Source organism: Erpetoichthys calabaricus, chromosome 3 (genome assembly GCF_900747795.2).
Source record: "Erpetoichthys calabaricus chromosome 3, fErpCal1.3, whole genome shotgun sequence".
Taxonomy (NCBI): domain Eukaryota; kingdom Metazoa; phylum Chordata; class Cladistia; order Polypteriformes; family Polypteridae; genus Erpetoichthys; species Erpetoichthys calabaricus.
This window is the reverse complement of record NC_041396.2, coordinates 257,454,057-257,473,997: the sequence shown is the minus strand read 5'-3', so window position 1 is coordinate 257,473,997 and position 19,941 is coordinate 257,454,057. Positions and strand designations below refer to the sequence as shown.

At 40.7% G+C, this 19,941-nt stretch overlaps 1 protein-coding gene across 1 annotated transcript in view; it reads right to left on the bottom strand.

Annotated features, from left to right (window-relative positions):
- Nucleotides 1-18,985, bottom strand: part of c1ql4a (complement component 1, q subcomponent-like 4) — a 123,487-nt gene extending 104,502 nt beyond the window's left edge. The window contains exon 1 of the mRNA XM_028796200.2: nt 17,504-18,985. Within this exon, the coding sequence (XP_028652033.1) occupies nt 17,504-18,052 (549 nt within the window). The 5' untranslated portion in view covers nt 18,053-18,985. The remainder of the gene's footprint in view (nt 1-17,503) is intronic.
- Between the last annotated feature and the right edge of the window lie 956 nt (nt 18,986-19,941).

Below are 19,941 nucleotides of genomic sequence, written 5' to 3'. Positions count from 1 at the left end.
GATGATGCCATTTACACAGAGTTAATAAATCTAATTAAGTTCATGCATATCAAAAAGGAGGGGTAGAAAGCCCCCTAAAATAAGGCATAATCAAAGTAAAACTGCATGCTTGGCCAAAAAAGATGAAAACAGAACAAGCTCATTTGTTCCAGCAGTCGGGCGAAGCTAAGTGTGAAATCCCATCAATTACTGTTATCAAGGCCATTAGTGAATATGTGCTGTATATGTGCATGGAGGTGTGTGTCAACTGGGCTTGGAGCTTCTGGTCATCAAGAAGCTTCCAGCTAGTAAAAGACAGATTTACATCTGAAAAATGATAAGGAATACACAGCTTCTTTTAGATGAAGATGACATGATCAGTAGTATACTTTGTTATTTGATTAAAAATTTTATTTTATTTGTCTCACAATAACCAGTGCCTTTCTATACGTACTAGTGAAACACTTGGACCTAAGGTCAGAAAATAAATTGCTGCAAAAGGCTGGATATAAGTAAACTCTGCACCCATTGTTTACAAACATAAAAACTTATTCTTGATTAAAAATTCTGAACATGTGCATACTGTATCCTGGGGGTTATCAATAGATGGGATTGTGGGGACCTTGCTTTGTCTATAATAGATTTTACTACCCACCATTAAAGTGCCAACCAGGTTGCTGGTACCTAAGTTTGTTTGAATTGTCAGAGAAGAACAGGTCGTGAGTTTTTGATTAAGACCAAGATCATGAGTCTAGATCAATTAGTTTGTGAGTAATCGCATGACAGACAGGCAAACATATGCATTTTGTATTTATATTGATTACATACAGTGCTGGTAGCATGGTGGCACAATGGTAGCACAGACACCACACAGATCCACATTCCTGGGCTCAAGCCTCCCTGCCATTCCATGTCTGTGTAGTATGCACATTTCTCACCTACTATAGACAGAGGGGAACCACTTCAACCACCTCCAGTGTGTAGCACCCACCTGGATGATGTAACGGCAGTCATTATTGAACCAGTGCTCTCACCACTCAGTAGCTATTAGGCAGTGAAGGGGTAAATAAGACATCCAATTAGAGATGGGGGGCCAGAATGGACAAGGCCAAAATGGGCAATTTAGTCAGGACATCTATATAAACATCACTCTTTCTGAAAGATCCTCAGGGATCTTTAATGACCAAAGAGAGTCAGATCCTCCATTTAACATGTCATCTGAAGGACAACACCATATTTACAGTACAGTGTCCCTGTCACTGTACTGGTATTGGGGTTGACACACAGACCACGCAGTAAGTGCCCCCAGCTGGCTTCACCCACATCTCTTCCAGTAGCAACCCAACATTTTCCTAGATGGTCTCCCGTCCAAGTATTGGCTGGGCCCAAACATGCTTAGCTTTAGGTGGATGACCTGTTCTAAAGAACAGGTTGTATGGCTGCTGTTATGAACAAAATCAAATAAGGATGAGATAAGCACATGGAGTGGTACTCCATATAAAGTAAAGTCTAACTAAACACTTGTAATGTCATTGGGTCTAGTAAAACAGTTTTTAAGATGACTCATCTAACGTCATTCACTAATAACACTAGGTAAACAAAGCTCTACTCTCCCACCACCCATCATTTTATCCCAGATCACTTGCATTCCTCATCCCTCCCAGTGACTTGTTGACTTAGTAATGGCACTTGTTTAAATTTGTCCGAAGGAGGTGGACCTGGGGAGTGTCAAAAGTACTTCTGGGCTCAGTAGCTGCCTAATAAGTCCCTGTGCTGCCAGTGCGACACTGCATTCTGGTGGTCCCTGATTCCACTGTGCCTCTGAGCTATTTCTTTAATTCAGCAGCAGATGCCCTTTGTAACTTCTGGGCACTCTGTTTTTTTGGGTTGTTCTCGCAGATCAGGAGTAGAGTGATGGCTGCCTACCATTTCTCTATGGCATCTTCATGACATTTCTACCTGTTTGTTTTTCATTTGGGTACATACTGTACTGATTGGGCTTAATTCTCTTTAATGACCCTCACTTTTCAGAGGGGCTCTCCTTTAGAAAGTGTATTTAAATACAGACCCTAAACCTACTCTGGGTCAACTTGTTGCTTCTTTTACTTTTTGCAAGCCACTTTCAGTAAGTCTAACATTTATGATTTTTCAGTTTATGGATAAGCAAACAGTGTATTTTTAAATGCAAGCTTTTTCTACAAGCTATTCACTTGAAATTTCATTTAACCACTCCCATCCATTTTCTTTTTTTTCACAATATCAGGCTCTTTATGTCAACTTTGCAGTGTTTTTAGCAGGTGTATCCAGTTTGCTTTAATAATCCTTGATGTGTGGCTAAAACGTGATTGGAGAGGCAAATTGAACTGATTGGACATCATTTAGAAAGGCACACACCTGTGTATATAAGGTCCCATAATTCACACTGCATGACAAGATAAAAACCAAATCATGAAGCTCAAGGAACTCTCTGCAGACCACCTTAAAAATAAGGTGAGGCATAGATCAGGGCAAAGGGTATAAAACCACTTCTAAAGTTTTGAGTGTTCCCAGGAGCACAGTGGCCTCAATGATTGTCAGATGGAAGTAGATTGGAACCACCACGACTCTTCCTAGAGTTGGCCATTTGGCCAAACTGAGTAGCCAGAGAATAAGGACCTTGTTGAGGGAGATAATTAAGAACCCAAGGTCAGTCTGACAGAGCTTTGAAAGTCCTCTATTGAGATGTGGGAACCTGCCATAAAGACAACCGTCTCAGCAGCACTTCAACAATCAAGCGTTTATGGTAGAGTGGTAAGATGGAAGCTACTCTTGAGTAAAAGACATATAACAGAGTGCTTGAAATTTGCTAAACAGCAAATTAGACAAAAGTTGAACCCTTTAGGCAGACCTCCTAGCACTACTGTATGTCTAGCAAAGGCCAGGCACTGCTCATCAGCTGTCTAATACCATCACTACAGTGAACTATGGTGGTGGCAACATCATACTGTGGTGATGCTTCTCCACTCTGGTCAGAAATGAGAGAAAGATGAATGCACCCAAAAACAGAGAGGTCCTTGAAGAACACCTGCTCCAGAGTGCATGTGACCACAGACTTTGGTGACAGTTCACCTTTCAGCACAACAATGACGTGAAGCATACACAGGGGTGTCTTTGGGACAAGTCTCTGATTATCCTGGGATGGCCCAGCAAAAGCCCAGACTTAAGACATCTGTGGAGAGACTTGAAGATGGCAGTTTACAGACACTTCCCATCCAATCTAAACGAGTTTGAGGGGAACAGCAAGGAGGGATGGGATAAACTGTCCAAATTCAGATGAGCAAAGCTTATAGGACTCAAAGCAGTAATTACTGCCAAAAGGGCTTCTACAAAGTACTGAATTAAGGGTATGAAATCTTTTTTGAATGAGAGATTTCATTTTATGATTTTTAATAAATTAGCAAATCTTTCTCGAAACATTCTTTCACTTTGTCATTTTGGGTTATTGCAGTGTAGATTGATGGCCAATGTATCAGTTTAAAATTACATCTACCAACACAATAAAGTGTACAGAAGAGACGGGGTCTGAGTACTTTCTAAATCCACAGTAGTTTGTCTTTCAGGCAAAATAAATATTGAACGTTTTATACAGTAATGACAAACATGCCACTTTAAAATTGGAATTGAATATATTAAAATATAAAACAATTATTCATGCTAGCTGTATTATATATACACTCACCGGCCACTTTATTTGATACACCTGTTCAACTGCTTGTTAAAGCAAATATCTAATCAGCTAACCACATGGCAGCAACTCAATGCATTTAGGCATAAAGACATTGTGAAGACGACTTGTTGGTGCCAGAGGTCAGAGGAGAATGGCCAGACTGGTTTGATATGACAGAAAGGGAACAGCAACTTAAATAACTGCAACCGAGGCATGCAGAAGAGCATCTCTTAACACACAACACGTCAAACCTTGAAGCAGACGGGCTACAGCAGCAGGAGACCACACCGGGTGCCACTCCTGTCAGCTAAGAACCGGCAACTGAAGCTACATTTTGCAAGTGCTCACCAAAATTGGACAGTAGAAGATTGGAAAAACATTGCCTGGTCTGATGAATCTCGATTTCTGCTGTAACATTTGGATGTTACGGTCAGAATTTGGCATCAACAGCATAAAAGCATGCGTCCATCCTTCCTTGCATCAATGGTTCAGGCTAGTGGTGATGGTGAAATTGTGTATGGGATATTTTCTTGGCATACTTTGGGCCCCTTAGTACCAACTGAGCATTGTTTAAATGCCACAGTCTACATGAGTATTGTTGCTGACCATGTCCATCCTTCTGTACCCATCTTCTGATTCTGATCTACTTCCAGCAAGATAACGCACCATTTCACAGAACTCAAATCATCTCAAACTGGTTTCTTGAACATGATAATGAGTTCACTGTACTCAAATGGCCACACAGTAACCACATCTGAATCCAATAAAGGACCTTTGGGATGTGGTGGAAAGTATTATTTGCATCATAAAGGTGCAGCCAGAAAATCTGGAGCAACTGCATGATGCTATCATGTCAATATGGACCAAAATCCCTGAGGAATGTTTCCAGTACCTTGTTGAATCAAAGCCATGAAGAATTATGGTAGTTCTGAAGATAAAAGGGGGTCCAACCCGATACTAGCAAGGTGCACCTAATAAAGTGGCCAGTGAGTGTATATATTTGTCTGGATTTACAATAATTGAAAAACTGAACTGAATTAATTTTATAATCTGCTTTACAGTGTAAATTATCCACACCTAACTTGCTTACTCCAGTGATCAAAGGAGGGCAGCAGGCTATGCTGACAACAGAGAGAAGGTGAAAATAAATACTGGACAGGCTGTCAGTCCACCACACTCTCACATTCAGTCATTCAAAGTGGGACAAATTAGAGTTGCCTATTGACCAACCTGAACATGGCCAAGTCTGAAATAATGCTGTGGTGGTCTCCTGTTAACAGCTCCTTTGCATGTTTTCAGCTGTTGCCTTTTATACTTGACTACTGTTTAAAGGCCAGTGATGGCTACTTGAGTGCACTCAGCCCTTAATTAGCTTTGATGATAATCTACATTTCACATAAGGCAGTTAACAGTGCGATTAGGGTCACTAAAGTGGTCTGCAGACTAGATTCTGGCTGACGCAATCAGTAACATGTTCTAATATTGCTCTAACTGAATTCATCAGAACATCCATCCATCCATTATCCAACCCGCTATATCCTATCTAAAGAGTCACGGGGGTCTGCTGGAGCCAATCCCAGCCAACACAGGGCACAAGGCAGGAAACAAACCTCGGGCGGGGCGCCAGCCCACCGCAGGGCACACACACACCCACACACCAAGCACAGGGACAATTTAGGATCGCCAATGCACCTAACCTGCATGTCTTTGGACTGCGGGAGGAAACCAGAGCACCCGGAGGAAACCCACGCAGACACGGGGAGAACATGCAAACTCCATGCATGTAAACTCCACGCAGGAAGCGAACCCAGGTCTCCTAACTGCAAGGCAGCAGCGCTACCCACTGCGCCACTTCATCAGAACAAAAGGCACTATATAAAATAATCTATTTGTAAGTTGTATTTTTTGTTTCATTGTGTGTGTAATTTTGTTCATGATGCATTCACAATACACTTATTGACAGTGCTCAATATACAAGAACTTGTAAAATCAAGCCAAGAACCTTGTAAAAATAAAATGATTTCCCAATGTACTTTTTACAGCTAATTGTTTGCACTCACATTTTGCAGTTAAAGTATTTGCTCAGGGTCACATGTGAATCAAAGGCAAGGATTAAACCAGCAACAAGAAACTGATTTATGTGTCTTCTTCGTTTTATTGTAAGCTATCGCTATGGACCCTTTTGTAGCAGACTTCACACCATTACTTTTGAGCTCTATCTTCATGTAATAAAGGAGTGCTGTCACTCACTTACGTCTGTAGCTTATTTTGTTTAGAGCTGGAAGACACCAGGGACATGAGGCCACCATAGCGCAGGCTGAATTGTAATATTTAGCCTATTTCAATTCAAGAGTCCTTGACCCTGTATTGGAGTAAACACGGTTGGAGAATACATAAATGAAAATTGTGGCACTCCTACTCTTAGCTTGTCGAGTGTGCAATAAACTAATTTTGCACTAATTTAATAAACTAAATGGCAGGCTCTCCACATAATAAACACAGTAAGCCTAATTTTGAAATTATAACATTATTCATGAGGTTGGTCATGTCTGAATGAGGCTATCTGATGGGGAACTGAAACCTCCATTTACTTGATTAAGTAAGAATTAAGATAATTTACTTTATTTAGCTCAGTGTAACCAGTGCTTACCTATATGTACTGGGGAAGCAGTACAAACAAAATGCTGCATAAAGCTAGATATAAACAACAGTAATCTCTCTACTCGTTGTCTACAAATGTAACAATTTATACTTGATTATGAATTCTGAACACGTATGTCCCATGTCCTAGGGGATTATCAATAGATGGGCTGGCGGAGAATGTGCTTCAATTACAATAAACTTTACCGCCCACCAGCAAAGTGCCCAACACCTTAATTTTTTTTCAGTTTCTAGAACATATTAGGTCATAAGCTTTTGATTAAGACCAAGATCAAGGTGTGAGTCCAATTCATTTTTGAGTATTCATGTGACAGACGAACAGACCTTAGAATTTTATTTACAAGGGTGAGTCAGATGAAAACCTTAAATATTTTTGATAGTTTATTGCAGCAAAGGTGTCAACAGTATAATTTTTATATTTAATCTCCATGGCATTCCAGCACTAATAAAGTCCATAGAGTCCTCCAGAAAAAAATGTCTTTTGGTTGCATACACAGCCACTTGTGTCCCACCTGCTGTACCTCTTCATCTGATTTGAAACGCACTCTGCCCATCGCCTTTTTGAGTGGTCCAAAGATGCCGTAATCACTAGGGACAAAGTTGTTTCAACTCTGGAGGTATCTACTGTGGTGCCCACATTGGAGACACTTTGCGGAAGTGGAGCACATCGTGGATGATGTGGAGTGCTGAACCATGCCTAATGTCCAGAGGTTTTGGCTATTTCGTTTACTGTCACTTGACGATTTTCTGACATGATGTGTTCAACTTCTGCATTCGACTCTGGTATCACTATTTAGTGTGTTTAACCCAGTTGAGGAGAGTTTGTCATGCCATTTCAGAATTACTCAACTCGTACATTTGCTGGAGTGGCTGACATGCATCTCCGTTATTGACCTTCATTCATAGATGAAATTTGAAATGTTTCTCTCCTTCACTACTCAAAAAGCAGATGACACAATGTTGCTGGTCTTTGGTGCACATTTCCAGAGGGGCTGCCATCTTCATTCTGCTACACTGACGTCAAGTAGCTTGTCTGCACTGTACGTCCACTTGCCAGACACTCCAAATGATCTTGCTAACTTACTTGACAATGGTATGGTGTTTAGAATTTCTATCACAATTTTAAGGTTTTCATTTGACTCACCCTTATATATATAGATTATGGAATGCATGAATGAAGAGCTTAACTAGTTTGGGGTTTCATTTTGAGAAGCATCTATGAATTCAAGGATGTTCTAAACTCATGATATGAGATCTTCAGTATCTTGGTTGGTTCTCCTTTTGACACACCAATGTCATTACATAATAATTAACAAGTCGCCACATCTTCCAAACCCACTTACATTAGCAGAGGCCAGTGGAGAGATGAAGACTATCCTGCCATCATTGGCTAACAAGGCTGGAGTGAGCACTAAACAGAGTGTTTGTCCATTGTAAGACCATGTTCCTAATATATAGTTACCAGTTTTCTTAGTCTTTGGACGTGGGAGGAATCTGGAATACCTATGTGAACACAGAGTGAATTCAGACAATACTCCGGCTGGGATTTAAGTTCTGAGCCCCCTTACACTGAAGCCAGTTTTCAATAGGCAGATACAGATATATATGATGCGAGATCCTGATCAAGACTGCTTCCTGGCATAAGTGAGCTAAACAACCAAACAACACTAAGAACAGGGGTAGGCGAGCCTAAAATCGGGTCCAAAAAATATTGAATATTCTTGACCCTCATCATCATATCTGATATCTCATCATGGGGTCCTGAATCTGCTCTTCATGACCTGACTGTATTTTTAGAATTAAAATGGCCACCAAAGAGCCCCAGGACACTTAGCATAGAACCCCGTGTTGGAGTATTCATAATTTGAACACACGTTTTTATGAGAGTCCATAGAAAGGAAACACTGTTAAATATTTTGACATGTTGAAACAGGGAAATGAGAGGACTAGTGGAGCAAGCAGTGGGAGAGCCTTTCATTACAGACTGGGACTGACATGACACCTGATGGGAGATGAATATGAATCCCCCTGTTTTAAACCCTACTGTAGTGTACTATGGAAAAGAGAAATGAGAAATCTTTTCAAGAAAAGAGCTCATTTTACAGGCTTTGTCTGTTCTTACACTGCAAACACCTGCAGACTCAGACCCTAATATGAAAGGCACTATATTAAACAAAGATTGATTACAGAAAGTAAATGCCTTACAACAACTTATGAAATGTTTATACTACCCAATTGGGAAAATCTGTCATTGCACCAGTTGAATTCTACACCATAGGTGAATTTTTGAAGGAGCATGGAAAGCACTGGTAAGCTTTGTTTATTTCATCAGTTCCCATCAGCATTATATAAAAAAATAAAGAAGATGTGATATAAGAGCAAACAAATAAACTTGATAAGTGCTGAAAATGGAAAGCCAGGGCAGAGAGACATGCTAGCACCCCTGCACCCTGTCAGTGGAGAACTGGGAAAAGTGATTGATCTCCAGAAACTGGAACAAAAGTAGGAGATTTGGTGACAGCAGCGACGCTTAAAGCCAGGAAAAGAATGAAGAAGTGAAAGGCAAGGGGAAAATGGAGCAAGCTAAAAAAAATGCAAGCCAATAGAGTATGATAAACGGAAAACTGACTTATCTGAAATGAGGAATGAAAAAGAGATGGAAGGAGAAATTCTGGGACTAAAATGTAAGTGGAAGCAAGAAAGTGCAAACAAGTGAAGTGGGCAAGAGGATGGAAAAGAAAGTGCAAGGAAACAGAAATGTAGCAACATGACACTAAAGTCATATAGCGCCTTCACACATAATTATTTCAATTCAGTTGCTCCATATAACACCTTCTGTGTTAGCACTATCACAATTTCTTTTAATAGCAAACAAGCAAACCTTAATTTATTTTACACAGTTCATAAAGAAATGTCCATAATAGTCCATCTTCTTTTCTTACAACTTTCTTTATGTCAGAGTAGTTACTTATGGGTACCTGTCTGAGTGACTAAACTTGTTAGATATGAATTTTCAACTGTTATTGTGTATCTGCAGTAACAGTATGGGAAAGTGCACTTTTCACATCAGTTACATATCGTGTGCTTGGTGGCACAGCAGTTAGTGCTGCTGCTGCCGCTGCCTGGATTGACTCAGATGTTGTCCCATGCCCCGAGTGCATGTATGATTTTTGTCTGGGTGTCCCAGTTCCCTCAACCATTGCAAAGACATGTTGGTTAAGCTAAATGATTATTTGAACTGGATGAGCTGCTCCCCATGTCAGATCTCGTCCTGGGTTAGTTTCTACCTTATAACCATTGCTACTATGGAAAGCTTTGGTTCCCATCAACTAGAAATTAGATTAAGTGCAATTAGGAGATGGATGGATTGAGCATGAAGCTAGGCAAACAAGCAGTAGATTGTAACACATCAGTAAGACTTTTGAAGTTCTCAACCCTGCTTAATCTCATTCAGGATCATGGAGGTAGAAGCTTTGGCCTCAAGACAAGAAACAAACTCCAGTCCATCTCAGGTTCTACTCATGCACACACAGGCTAATCAAGAATCATTAGTCAATGCAACCAGCACATCTTTGGTGATGTTGGAGTTAAACCAGAATACCTGGAGATAAAAACCAAAAAAATTCTACAAACACTGGAAAAATGTAAAGCAACCAGGCATGGAATTAGAGTTTAGGACACTGGGTCTTTGTGGCAGGAATGCTACTCCTTGGACCACATTGTGGTGACTTCAGGCAAGTGCTAACTAAATACTATTGTTATAAATACAAGAGTAAATCAGTCGTTACCTCTACTTTTGTGATAATTTTGTTTGAGCTGACTACAGCTTTTCCTGTGCTCATGTGGCAACATGGTGTGGCGATAGTCACGGTGGAGAAGTTTCATCCTTGATCAGTTCGTTTCTCTTGTTGTTATCTAGGGGTAAAACTGGCCATTCCGTTCTCTCTTTGCACCGAAGACAGACAGCAAGCAGTGATTTGCTTTGTATGATGGTCTGAAACCATCCATCGAAGGCTTTCTGCACATTATGGAGAGACTGTTTTATTATAGCAGAGTTTTACAAATTGAATTGAGAAATTCAAAAATATTTGGACAAATGAAGAAGGAGCAGGATGCCCATCTCTGTCCACCACCACCGACAGCAATGAGCAAGTTCATACCATGATTCTGATTGATGAGGATTACGGCGCCTGGTACACCTTCAGCCCATAAAAAGTGGATTACTGTTCACAGTTCTTCTTTGGTGGTAATAAAGAGAGGAGCGGTCATGTTTATTTCTAGAAAACAATGAGACAAACTGACTGATCAAGGTGGAAACTTTACCATTGTGACCACAGACACATCACATTGCTACAAGCTTGGAAGGAAAGTTATACAGCCTGCCCCAAACAAAATCATCACAGTGTGGATAATTATTGACTTACCTTCATACTTGAAATGTGACCAATACCTGGTTTTTAGTTTTGTATTGCATTAATCTTAAAGTACTTCATAAAGCTCATCACCTTTGTTGTAAATAGAGCCTCACATAGAGGGCATTTAACCAACTGTTTACATTGTACAAATTAGATAAGAAATTTCCCAGACAGGAGAGTAAGGATATTCACTCAGTAAACTAATGCGTGCAAACATTCAATGAAAATGGAAATTAAAAATTAAACACATTTTTGAGGTTAAGAAACATCATTTTACCTTAAAAAAATAAAACTTTACAATATTGAATAAAGAGTTCCACTTTCCTGAGCAAAGCCAAGACCTCATCTAAGAAAACAAAAATGTAATAAAGCTTAATTATTAAAGATTCTACTAGGCAGTGCATCAACGGCACTGTCTTCTGACCTCAGATTCAAAATCCTAAATGTAAGCAAGCTTTGTAACCATGGCATCAAAAAGTCAAAATACCACACTGTTTGCTATCAAACACGATCTCCCAGGAGGATGCTACACTAATCGCACCAGGGCCTCTGACGGCATGCTCATGTAAAACCACCTGGGAATAATATGAAGCACCTGCTTTTTCATCAGTGTTGCTCTGCCCGGCTAAGCCAAACTGCAAATAGTATTCAAGCACCCCCATCATCCTCCCTCCTGCCAAGGACCCCTCCCCACCATCCTTAACCCAGGCTATTTAGCATTTTCAGAATCTATTCAGAATGAATGAAGCAGCTGGCTTGCTACATATTACTGATTGTGAATCCACAGTCTGCAGAGAATGTTATGAAGAAAGCTGGAATTTCAGCCCCTGCTGCACAATATGAGTCACAGGACAAGGATCATAGAAATTGGTCAATGAAATACTCATTCAATCAATCAACCTATGTATCTATATATTAATAAAATAAAGAAACTTTCATATCTCCCAATCTATATGTTGTGAGCTATAAGGGGCATCTCAAAGCCCTAAACTCCACTCACAACCATACAGATTCTGTCTGAGATTCAAATGACCATGCATCTCTAGGAAAAATCCACAGACTTCCTCTAATACACAAAAACATATAATCCCTTTTGTTTTTTTTTTTTGTTTGTTTTTTTTTGTTCCACTCCTCCCAAGAGAGCTTTGTGTTCCTCCCCAGAATGAGGTGAAGTGCCTCCAGAGCACTGCACCCAGAAAGCATTTCAAGGCCAAGCAGAACCATCATAAATCAAGGGAGTTCTCTCCAGGCAGCATTCCCTAGTAGTACAACCAAATAGGGCTGCCCTTCAGAACTACACTTCCCATGCAGCCCAGCCAATGTCCAAACCAGAGCCATGCCAAAGGAGCACTGCCACCTATCATACTGGGGGAACTACTGTTCTTAATAGGTAGTCTCCATCTATTCATCCATTATATCTTTGTTCCAACTGAGGAAAGGGATGCCAGTTCACCAATTACATCAATCTATCTATCTATCTGTTATATAGTGCCTTTCATATCTATCTATCTATCTATCTATCTATCTATCTATCTATCTATCTATCTATCTATCTATCTATCTATCTATCTATCTATCTGTTATATAGTGCCTTTCATTATCTATCTATCTATCTATCTATCTATCTATCTATCTATCTATCTATCTATCTATCTATCTATCTATCTATCTATCTATCTATCTATCTATCTATCTATCTGTCTTATATAGTGCCTTTCATATCTATCTATCTATCTATCTATCTATCTATCTATCTATCTATCTATCTATCTATCTATCTATCTATCTATCTATCTATCTATCTATCTGTTATATAGTGCCTTTCATATCTATCTATCTATCTATCTATCTATCTATCTATCTATCTATCTATCTATCTATCTATCTATCTATCTATCTATCTGTCTGTCTTATATAGTGCCTTTCATATCTATCTATCTATCTATCTATCTATCTATCTATCTATCTATCTATCTATCTATCTATCTATCTATCTATCTATCTATCTGTTATATAGTGCCTTTCATATCTATCTATCTATCTATCTATCTATCTATCTATCTATCTATCTATCTATCTATCTATCTATCTATCTATCTATCTATCTATCTATCTATCTATCTATGATATATGGTACATTTCATATCCCTATAAAACAGAATGTAATGTTTGCCTCCATCACGAGGCCTTTGGATCATGTTTTGTGGCTGGTTCACCATACTACCCTGGTCTGCTATTACCCCCAACTTGTGAACACTGTCTTTTTTCAGTTTCTCTTCTTTTCTTATGGTAGAGCATATTACAAAAATGCTCTATGAAATATGGAAAATAATATCCTCATTTTTGTCGTAATCAGCACAACGGTATCTGTGCCATTTAGAATATCTGCTCATATCAGAGGAGACAGGGCCTCTAGTGTTACATGGAAAATATTTGCAACGTAAAGGTCACCAGTCATCCACATGTGAGAGTACGAGCGAGCTGTTGGTGTTTGTCGTGTTCTCATGGATAGAAGCCGGAGATTGGCAAAGTTGTCAGGGCTCTTTGTCCTCTCAAGTGGGTGACGGTCCACTTCACAGTTTCATCCTTAATTCATGACCCTTTTCTGCTGCATGTGTTGTGTTCTTCTTGTTTTGTGCTGGCACATAAAGAAATCTGTATACGATGACTGTGCTCCTCTTACTTGAAAATGAGTTCTATTTAATTTACTTCAATTTATTCTAATCGGTTTAATTCAGCATATTTAATTCACTTCAATTAACTTTTATTTAATTCCTTTTAATAATACAGTAGGCCGGCTCTAGGTGAAGCCCAGATTGACTTGGCAGGCATTCAGAGCTTTAGGAACAGAGCAGCCACAAAAACGTTTGCTCATGAACACCAGCCACATGTGCCACTCTCCTGCTCATAAATCTTAGTTTACTCTTAATCAGGGCCATTTTTTTTCTCTGATTTTATAATAGTGTTTCCCATTGCTGTTTTAAAATCTCAGAAGACTAGGTTCCTGCCCCAACACTCTGTCTTTGTGGAGTTTGCTTACGTTTTAAGTCCCGCATCCCAAAGATTAACATGTTAATGTCAAATGGTGTCCATGACTGGCCCCTGCTTCACTTTCAGTACTGTCACTGTATACTCCCTGCAAACCTGAAGCACATTAGGTTTTGTCCCACATAAAATGAGTGTTTATGAAGTTACTGTAATTAAGTAATCCTCGCACGACTGGGGGAGTATGTGTCATGTGATGGTCTAGCCCCACTGTGCTTGGTTGGTTCTTGCTTTACACCTGATGCTGATGGGATAGGAGCCAAGCCCCAACGAACATGATCATTATTAAGTGTTATGCATGGATGGACGGATTCAGACAGTGAATGGACATTTGAACCCATTTGTTCACTGATTTAATGCAGCATCAGTTAGAAATGCAGCACATGGGAGAGAAAGAAGATCTACTAAGTATAACTTATGAGCAAGTGCTTACGGGAAATGAAAAGTGAATTACTAGAATGTGTGAATATAAAAATAGAAGTGGAGCTACCTAATAAAAGCTAAAATCACATGTAATTCATTCTTAAGGATGCTAATATCTCTTATTACTGCCCACACTGATTTGATGTGCCCTCTCAAAAAGTGGTCACCTCTGCTGGCATAGCCCGACTTTGTACTGTACATAAACCACAGATTAAGTGAAATTGGCTTTGTCAGTTTCTAGAATGTGCCCTACCCCAAAGTGTCACTCTGTCTTACTTGTATTGTTAATGAAATGTATTTTCTTCATCCTTCCAAAGACTAAAAATAATATTTCACTTTCCTGGCAAGAACGCATGTCTGTGGTCATCATGTCAGAATTCAGGTTCCATGTGCTTGATTTGGGAAACCTAGAAATGCTATCGCTGGTCATAAAGTTACTGCAAGGAATGACCCCCACATCTGAGGATTACTGAGGAGATCGGCAGTCTTGCGGTGGTGAGGTAAGGTAGTGCTTCTCCAAAACCAGTCTTCAAAGCATCTTCCCAAACAAGGGTTGATACTGGTCCGCTGCTACAGTCCTCAGTGAATATAATAACTGCCAACAACCTTAGACTACATGATCCTTGATAGGTAACAAACATCATGAGCAACACAGTGGCATAATTGTTAGTGAGCTGCCTCTCAGCTCATAAGACTTGGGTTCTGTTCTTCTGTGTTTGTTTGCTTTCTCTGTGTCTGTGCGGGTTACTCCAATCTTCCTCCCACATCCCCATAGATGTGCAGGTTACGTATACTGGTGACTCCCCATTGGTCCTGTGCAAGTTTGGGTGTGTGTATCATTGTACCCTATTCAGAAATGGCTCTTGCCTACTGTTGAAGGCTGCTGATATTGGGTGTCATTCCCCAAAGCCCTAAATAGAATTAAGTAGGTTTGAAACTGTTGCATTTTTCCAAAATTGTTTGCCTTATGTTAATTGTCCCAGTGTGGGTATGGTTGTGTGTGAGTGAATGGTGGACCAACAACAACTATCCATCCATCCATTTTCCAACCCGCTGAATCCAAACAGGTTCACGGGGGTCTGCTGGAGCCAATCCCAGCCAACACGGTAGGGAACCAATCCCAGGCAGGGTGCCAACCCACCGCAGGACACACACAAACACACCCACACACCAAGCACACACTAGGGCCAATTTAGAATCGCCAATCCACCTAACCTGCATGTCTTTGGAGTGTGGGAGGAAACCGGAGCGCCCGGAGGAAACCCATGCAGACACGGAGAGAACATGCAAACTCCACGCAGGGAGGACCCGGGAATCGAACCCAGGTCCCCAGGTCTCCCAACTGAGAGGCAGCAGCGCTACCCACTGCGCCACCGTGCTGCCCCCAACAACAACTACATTTCTTTATATAGCACATTTTCATGTAGCAATGTAGCTATGAAAACCAATTCAGGAACGGCAATAATATTAGAAAAAACACACACATAATAAGTACAAAAAAAGAAAAGGTAAGGTCAGAACCCATTTAGAGTTGGACTCTGAGCACCAGAATAGGCACCTGCCCCATGACGCTGAGCTGGACATCACTAACATTATAATCCATCTGCTGGCTCTTCCATTACTCTGTCCATTTTACAGCAAGACTCACATACCCATTTTGTTGCTTGACCTGCATAAGCCTCAAACCTCTGAGAAAAAATCATTTTTCCGAAGCCAGTCATGTTACTTTTCCACAATCTTGCTGTATAAGTTAAAGCAATTGTTTGAGATAAGTCATCCTCACCTTTGCCCTGCCTGTGTGCCCTCTGTGTCCTGCTCCAATGCTCACTTTTATTCCTTTTTGCACATTCGAAATACCACTTTGGTGGTTTCGTGTAATAGAGGCTACCGCTCTACCTGGGCTCAGAAAATAAGTCACTTGTCATTAAAGGTGACTAAAGGCGGCAGGAAAGGCATCTAGATGTAAAAAAAAATCTGCTCCCTTTTTGAGGGATAAACATCCAAACTCTGGGAACCCAAAAAATCACCAGTAAACCAGCAAACAGATGAATGAACTTAAATACAACCAAAGCGTTAAATGATTGACTGAACTGAAAATGTTTTTTTGTGGTCAGTAAAGATGGTCACCCGCCTTCACTAAGTAACATGATAATATTCCACATGTGCTTTGAAGACTCTTATTTACGTTTAATTGGACGGCAATCTAAAGTCTCTTAATCTCTTACCTGCTGTTTTACAGGGAATCTGATTTTTAGCCATCCCTTTGTGCTTGTGGTTGAACCTCTCACATAAATAATCCTCCTTCTGATCTTAGTAAGATCCGGCAGAGTAAGTTTACATTTCAGTTTCCATTTGTATTGTCTTTAAGAACAAGAAATCTTTTTATGATGGTCGATTTCAGCCAGGTAAAAATCAATTCCTAACGTTAATATTATCAAACCAGCTTAAATCAGTGTCACGGGAGGGAGAATTTAGCACAAGCCAGGAATGGACCCTGAACAGGATGTCCTTCCATCACAGAACCCACTCATGGACACACCCATATGGGCCAATTTAGAAATGCTAAATAACTTGATATGCATATCTGGAGGAAAACCTTACACATAAATGGGGCGAACGTGCAAACAGCACACAGTCGACATCCAAGTGCAGGATTCAAGCACAGAGTGCAGAATCCATGAGGTGATAGAGCTTAACATTATGCCACCCTGTTCCAATTCCATTCAGCACAATTGATTGTCATTATATCTATACAAAGAAAAGTATCATCAGTTGTGATGAGCAGACACAGGAGTGAATGGCACTTAATAATTCACACTTTCTAATTTACACCAGTGTCTGCCATCAGAGATTCATTTTGTACAATTCATTTAGAATTTAGTGGTGCAATCAATAATCTCAAAATATCAAGAAAAATCTGTAAAAACATTTGACAGGCAGCCGGTTGAAAGCAAATATCCAAGAAATTAAAAAGAGGCACATTTCGAGATTTTGTTTAGCCTCCGAATGTCATATCCAACCTCTGAGGCCTTCCAACAAGTGTCAGTTATGCTGTTTACTGATTTTGACTGAATTAAGCGCTAAGGAGCTTTTACACTTATGTATGCACACACATATGCCCAAGTGTGATCCAATGACACATCTCTGAAACACACACGTGTTACATGTTAAGTAATACCACCAAGAACTCACAAGCAGACTCACCGGCATGCACACCTACACTCAAATGCAATCACACCAATTTCTTGCACCCACCAGTTCCGACAACCCTCACCTGACCATTTTTCTTCAGATCAGCCCACATGCTGGTGCCATCGCCCCCTCTCATCAGAACATGATAGGTGAAGTAATAGATGCCAGGCAAAGGACATGTGAATTTTCCAGTTGTGGGCTCATAATAGTTTCCCACATTGGTGACCACATCGTCAAACTTGAGCACTTCACTGCCTTCATGGGGTTTACGGAGTCCTGCATAAAATGCAATTCTAGGGCTGTAGAAAGATGGAACATATCCTCCAGGTCCTGGTCCTGGGGGACCTGGTGGTCCAGGCTTTCCAGGTTCCCCAGGAGGTCCACGGGGTCCAGGTGGACCGGGAGGACCTCTAAACCCAGTCTTTCCCTTGCGTGAGTGCTCCTTGCCGGTCTCTGTCAAGAAAGGTGGTGGGGAAACGGCTGCCAGCTCCTGACTGGCTTCTGCAGATCCATGTGTGGTGTAAGGGTCACAGACCATGCGGCAGCTGCCCAGCATTTCATAGTGTGTGCCAGAGGTAGCCTTTGAGCTGTGCACCAGCAGTGGGATGGCAATTAGTAAGATGAGAATCATGGCGACACCAATGGCTGCACCGATTACCCGCTTTCTCCTGCTGAGCCTAGACGAGGCCAGCGTGAGGAAGTCGTCTGTGTTTTTGGACGTAATGGTGGTGGCTGTGTACTGCGCCGTTGGGGGAAGAAATGGGAGTCAAACGGACTCAGGAGAGGAATGAAGAAGCGGAAGGGTCTCTCGGTAAGAAAAGCCAGCTGAAGCAGATGGGTGTGTCTTTGACCGGAGAAAACCCAGAAGAAGAACCTGTTGAAACAGAAGCCGGGATTCCTTTCGTTCTGACTGGTGCACCAGCTGCTTTACTACAAACAACTTCACAGCCGCTGGGAAAAAGAATGGAGGAAAAGTTCACTTCTGACAACTCCCTCGTTCCTCCGCTCTTTTTATATTGACAGTACAGAACGTAATCAAAAATGTTCCTTCACTTGTTTAGCACAGGACAGTTTTAACCATCTCATTAAATTCTTTTCATTTTTAAGTTTCTGAAGTCAAAATAAATACATTTGCTTCATGTTAAAATTTTCCCCACCTTGGTAACCTCTCACGTCTTCTTGGACAAATGTTTATTTCTTCAAAGATTTTGTCCCAATCCTTTTTTTTTAAACCTTGACTTTGAAAATGCAGGGAGCTTCTCCTTTCTCACATCTCAAGTCTCCAGGGTAATCAAGAAAGGCAGATCTCTCCTTTCCTAGCCGCCTTTTCTCCTTTTTTAAATCTTCACCATGAAGCATCAGTTATATTGCAGGTATAGTTTTTTTGTATTAATTGGCCACTCTTGTTATTTCAGTTTAAATTATATTCCATTCTTTTTCATTTTTATATTTTTCAGCAGTGAGCAAGAAATCCAGAAAGATCCCCTCTTTCCCTTCTGGCTTTCACTTGATTTCTGACCATAAAAATTCAGTTTCTGGAATGTCTTGTCTCTTGTCCTCTCTCTCTCTCCCTCTCTCACTCTCTCTCTTTCGCTAGCTCCCTCCCTCTCTCTCTCTCTCCGTCTCGCTCTCTCTCGCTTAGACTTACAGTGCTGAGATTGCTCCTTACGTAGCTAAGAAGTAAATAGGTAAGCAGCTTAATGAATCTCACTTGTTGCAAAAAGATAAAACTTGAGAATAGAACAGGACAGACAGAAAAGCAAAAGAATCACAGCACAGAACAAAGAGTAGCTGGAGAGTCAAAGGGCAGATGATTTAACTGACAAATCCACTGATACCCGCACCACAGTGACATAGTAAATAGTGTGCTTCTGTGCCATCTAGACGATCAGTTTAGCTCATAAACCACAGGGAGCCCATCCATCAGGCAAGTCACCAAGACCACAACTTTACAAGCGAGTGGTGAGCCATCCAATTTCAGTTAATTCAGTGCTGTGAGATGTCCTTCCTTTCTTTGTTTCTTTCTGTCTTACACAGCCTCCAAAACTGCAACAAAAAGTGGCGTCTCCTGGAAATTAGAAAAGAGTCATGCGCCACTTTCTCCCCCGTCCTCACTTTTCTTCTCTCCTTCAACTTTTCTCCTTTGTATTCTGAGGTCACTTCTCTTCAGCCAATTCTGTTCATCAATAAATCAATCTTGGGAGCAGCAGATGCTTCCCCCACCTTAGACGCTTCCTTGCAGTCGGCCTTCTATCTGAGCGGAAGGTCAGACAAACTAAAGTAAGTGCCTTGTGTTTTACCCCAAAGCCTGCTGGCTTCGTGTCGATAAAAAAGAAATGGAGGTAACTGCTGTATCTATCAATCCATGAATCTTGTTGAAAATGTTTTCAATTCATTCAGCTTTGAAAGTAAATCCTTTTCCGTTCTTCTTCAGCAACAACCAGCACTTGCACTTTTTTGAAGACGAAGAGTTTTGTAAAAGAAATCAATCAGAGGGAAATTCAGATAATCAGATTGTTT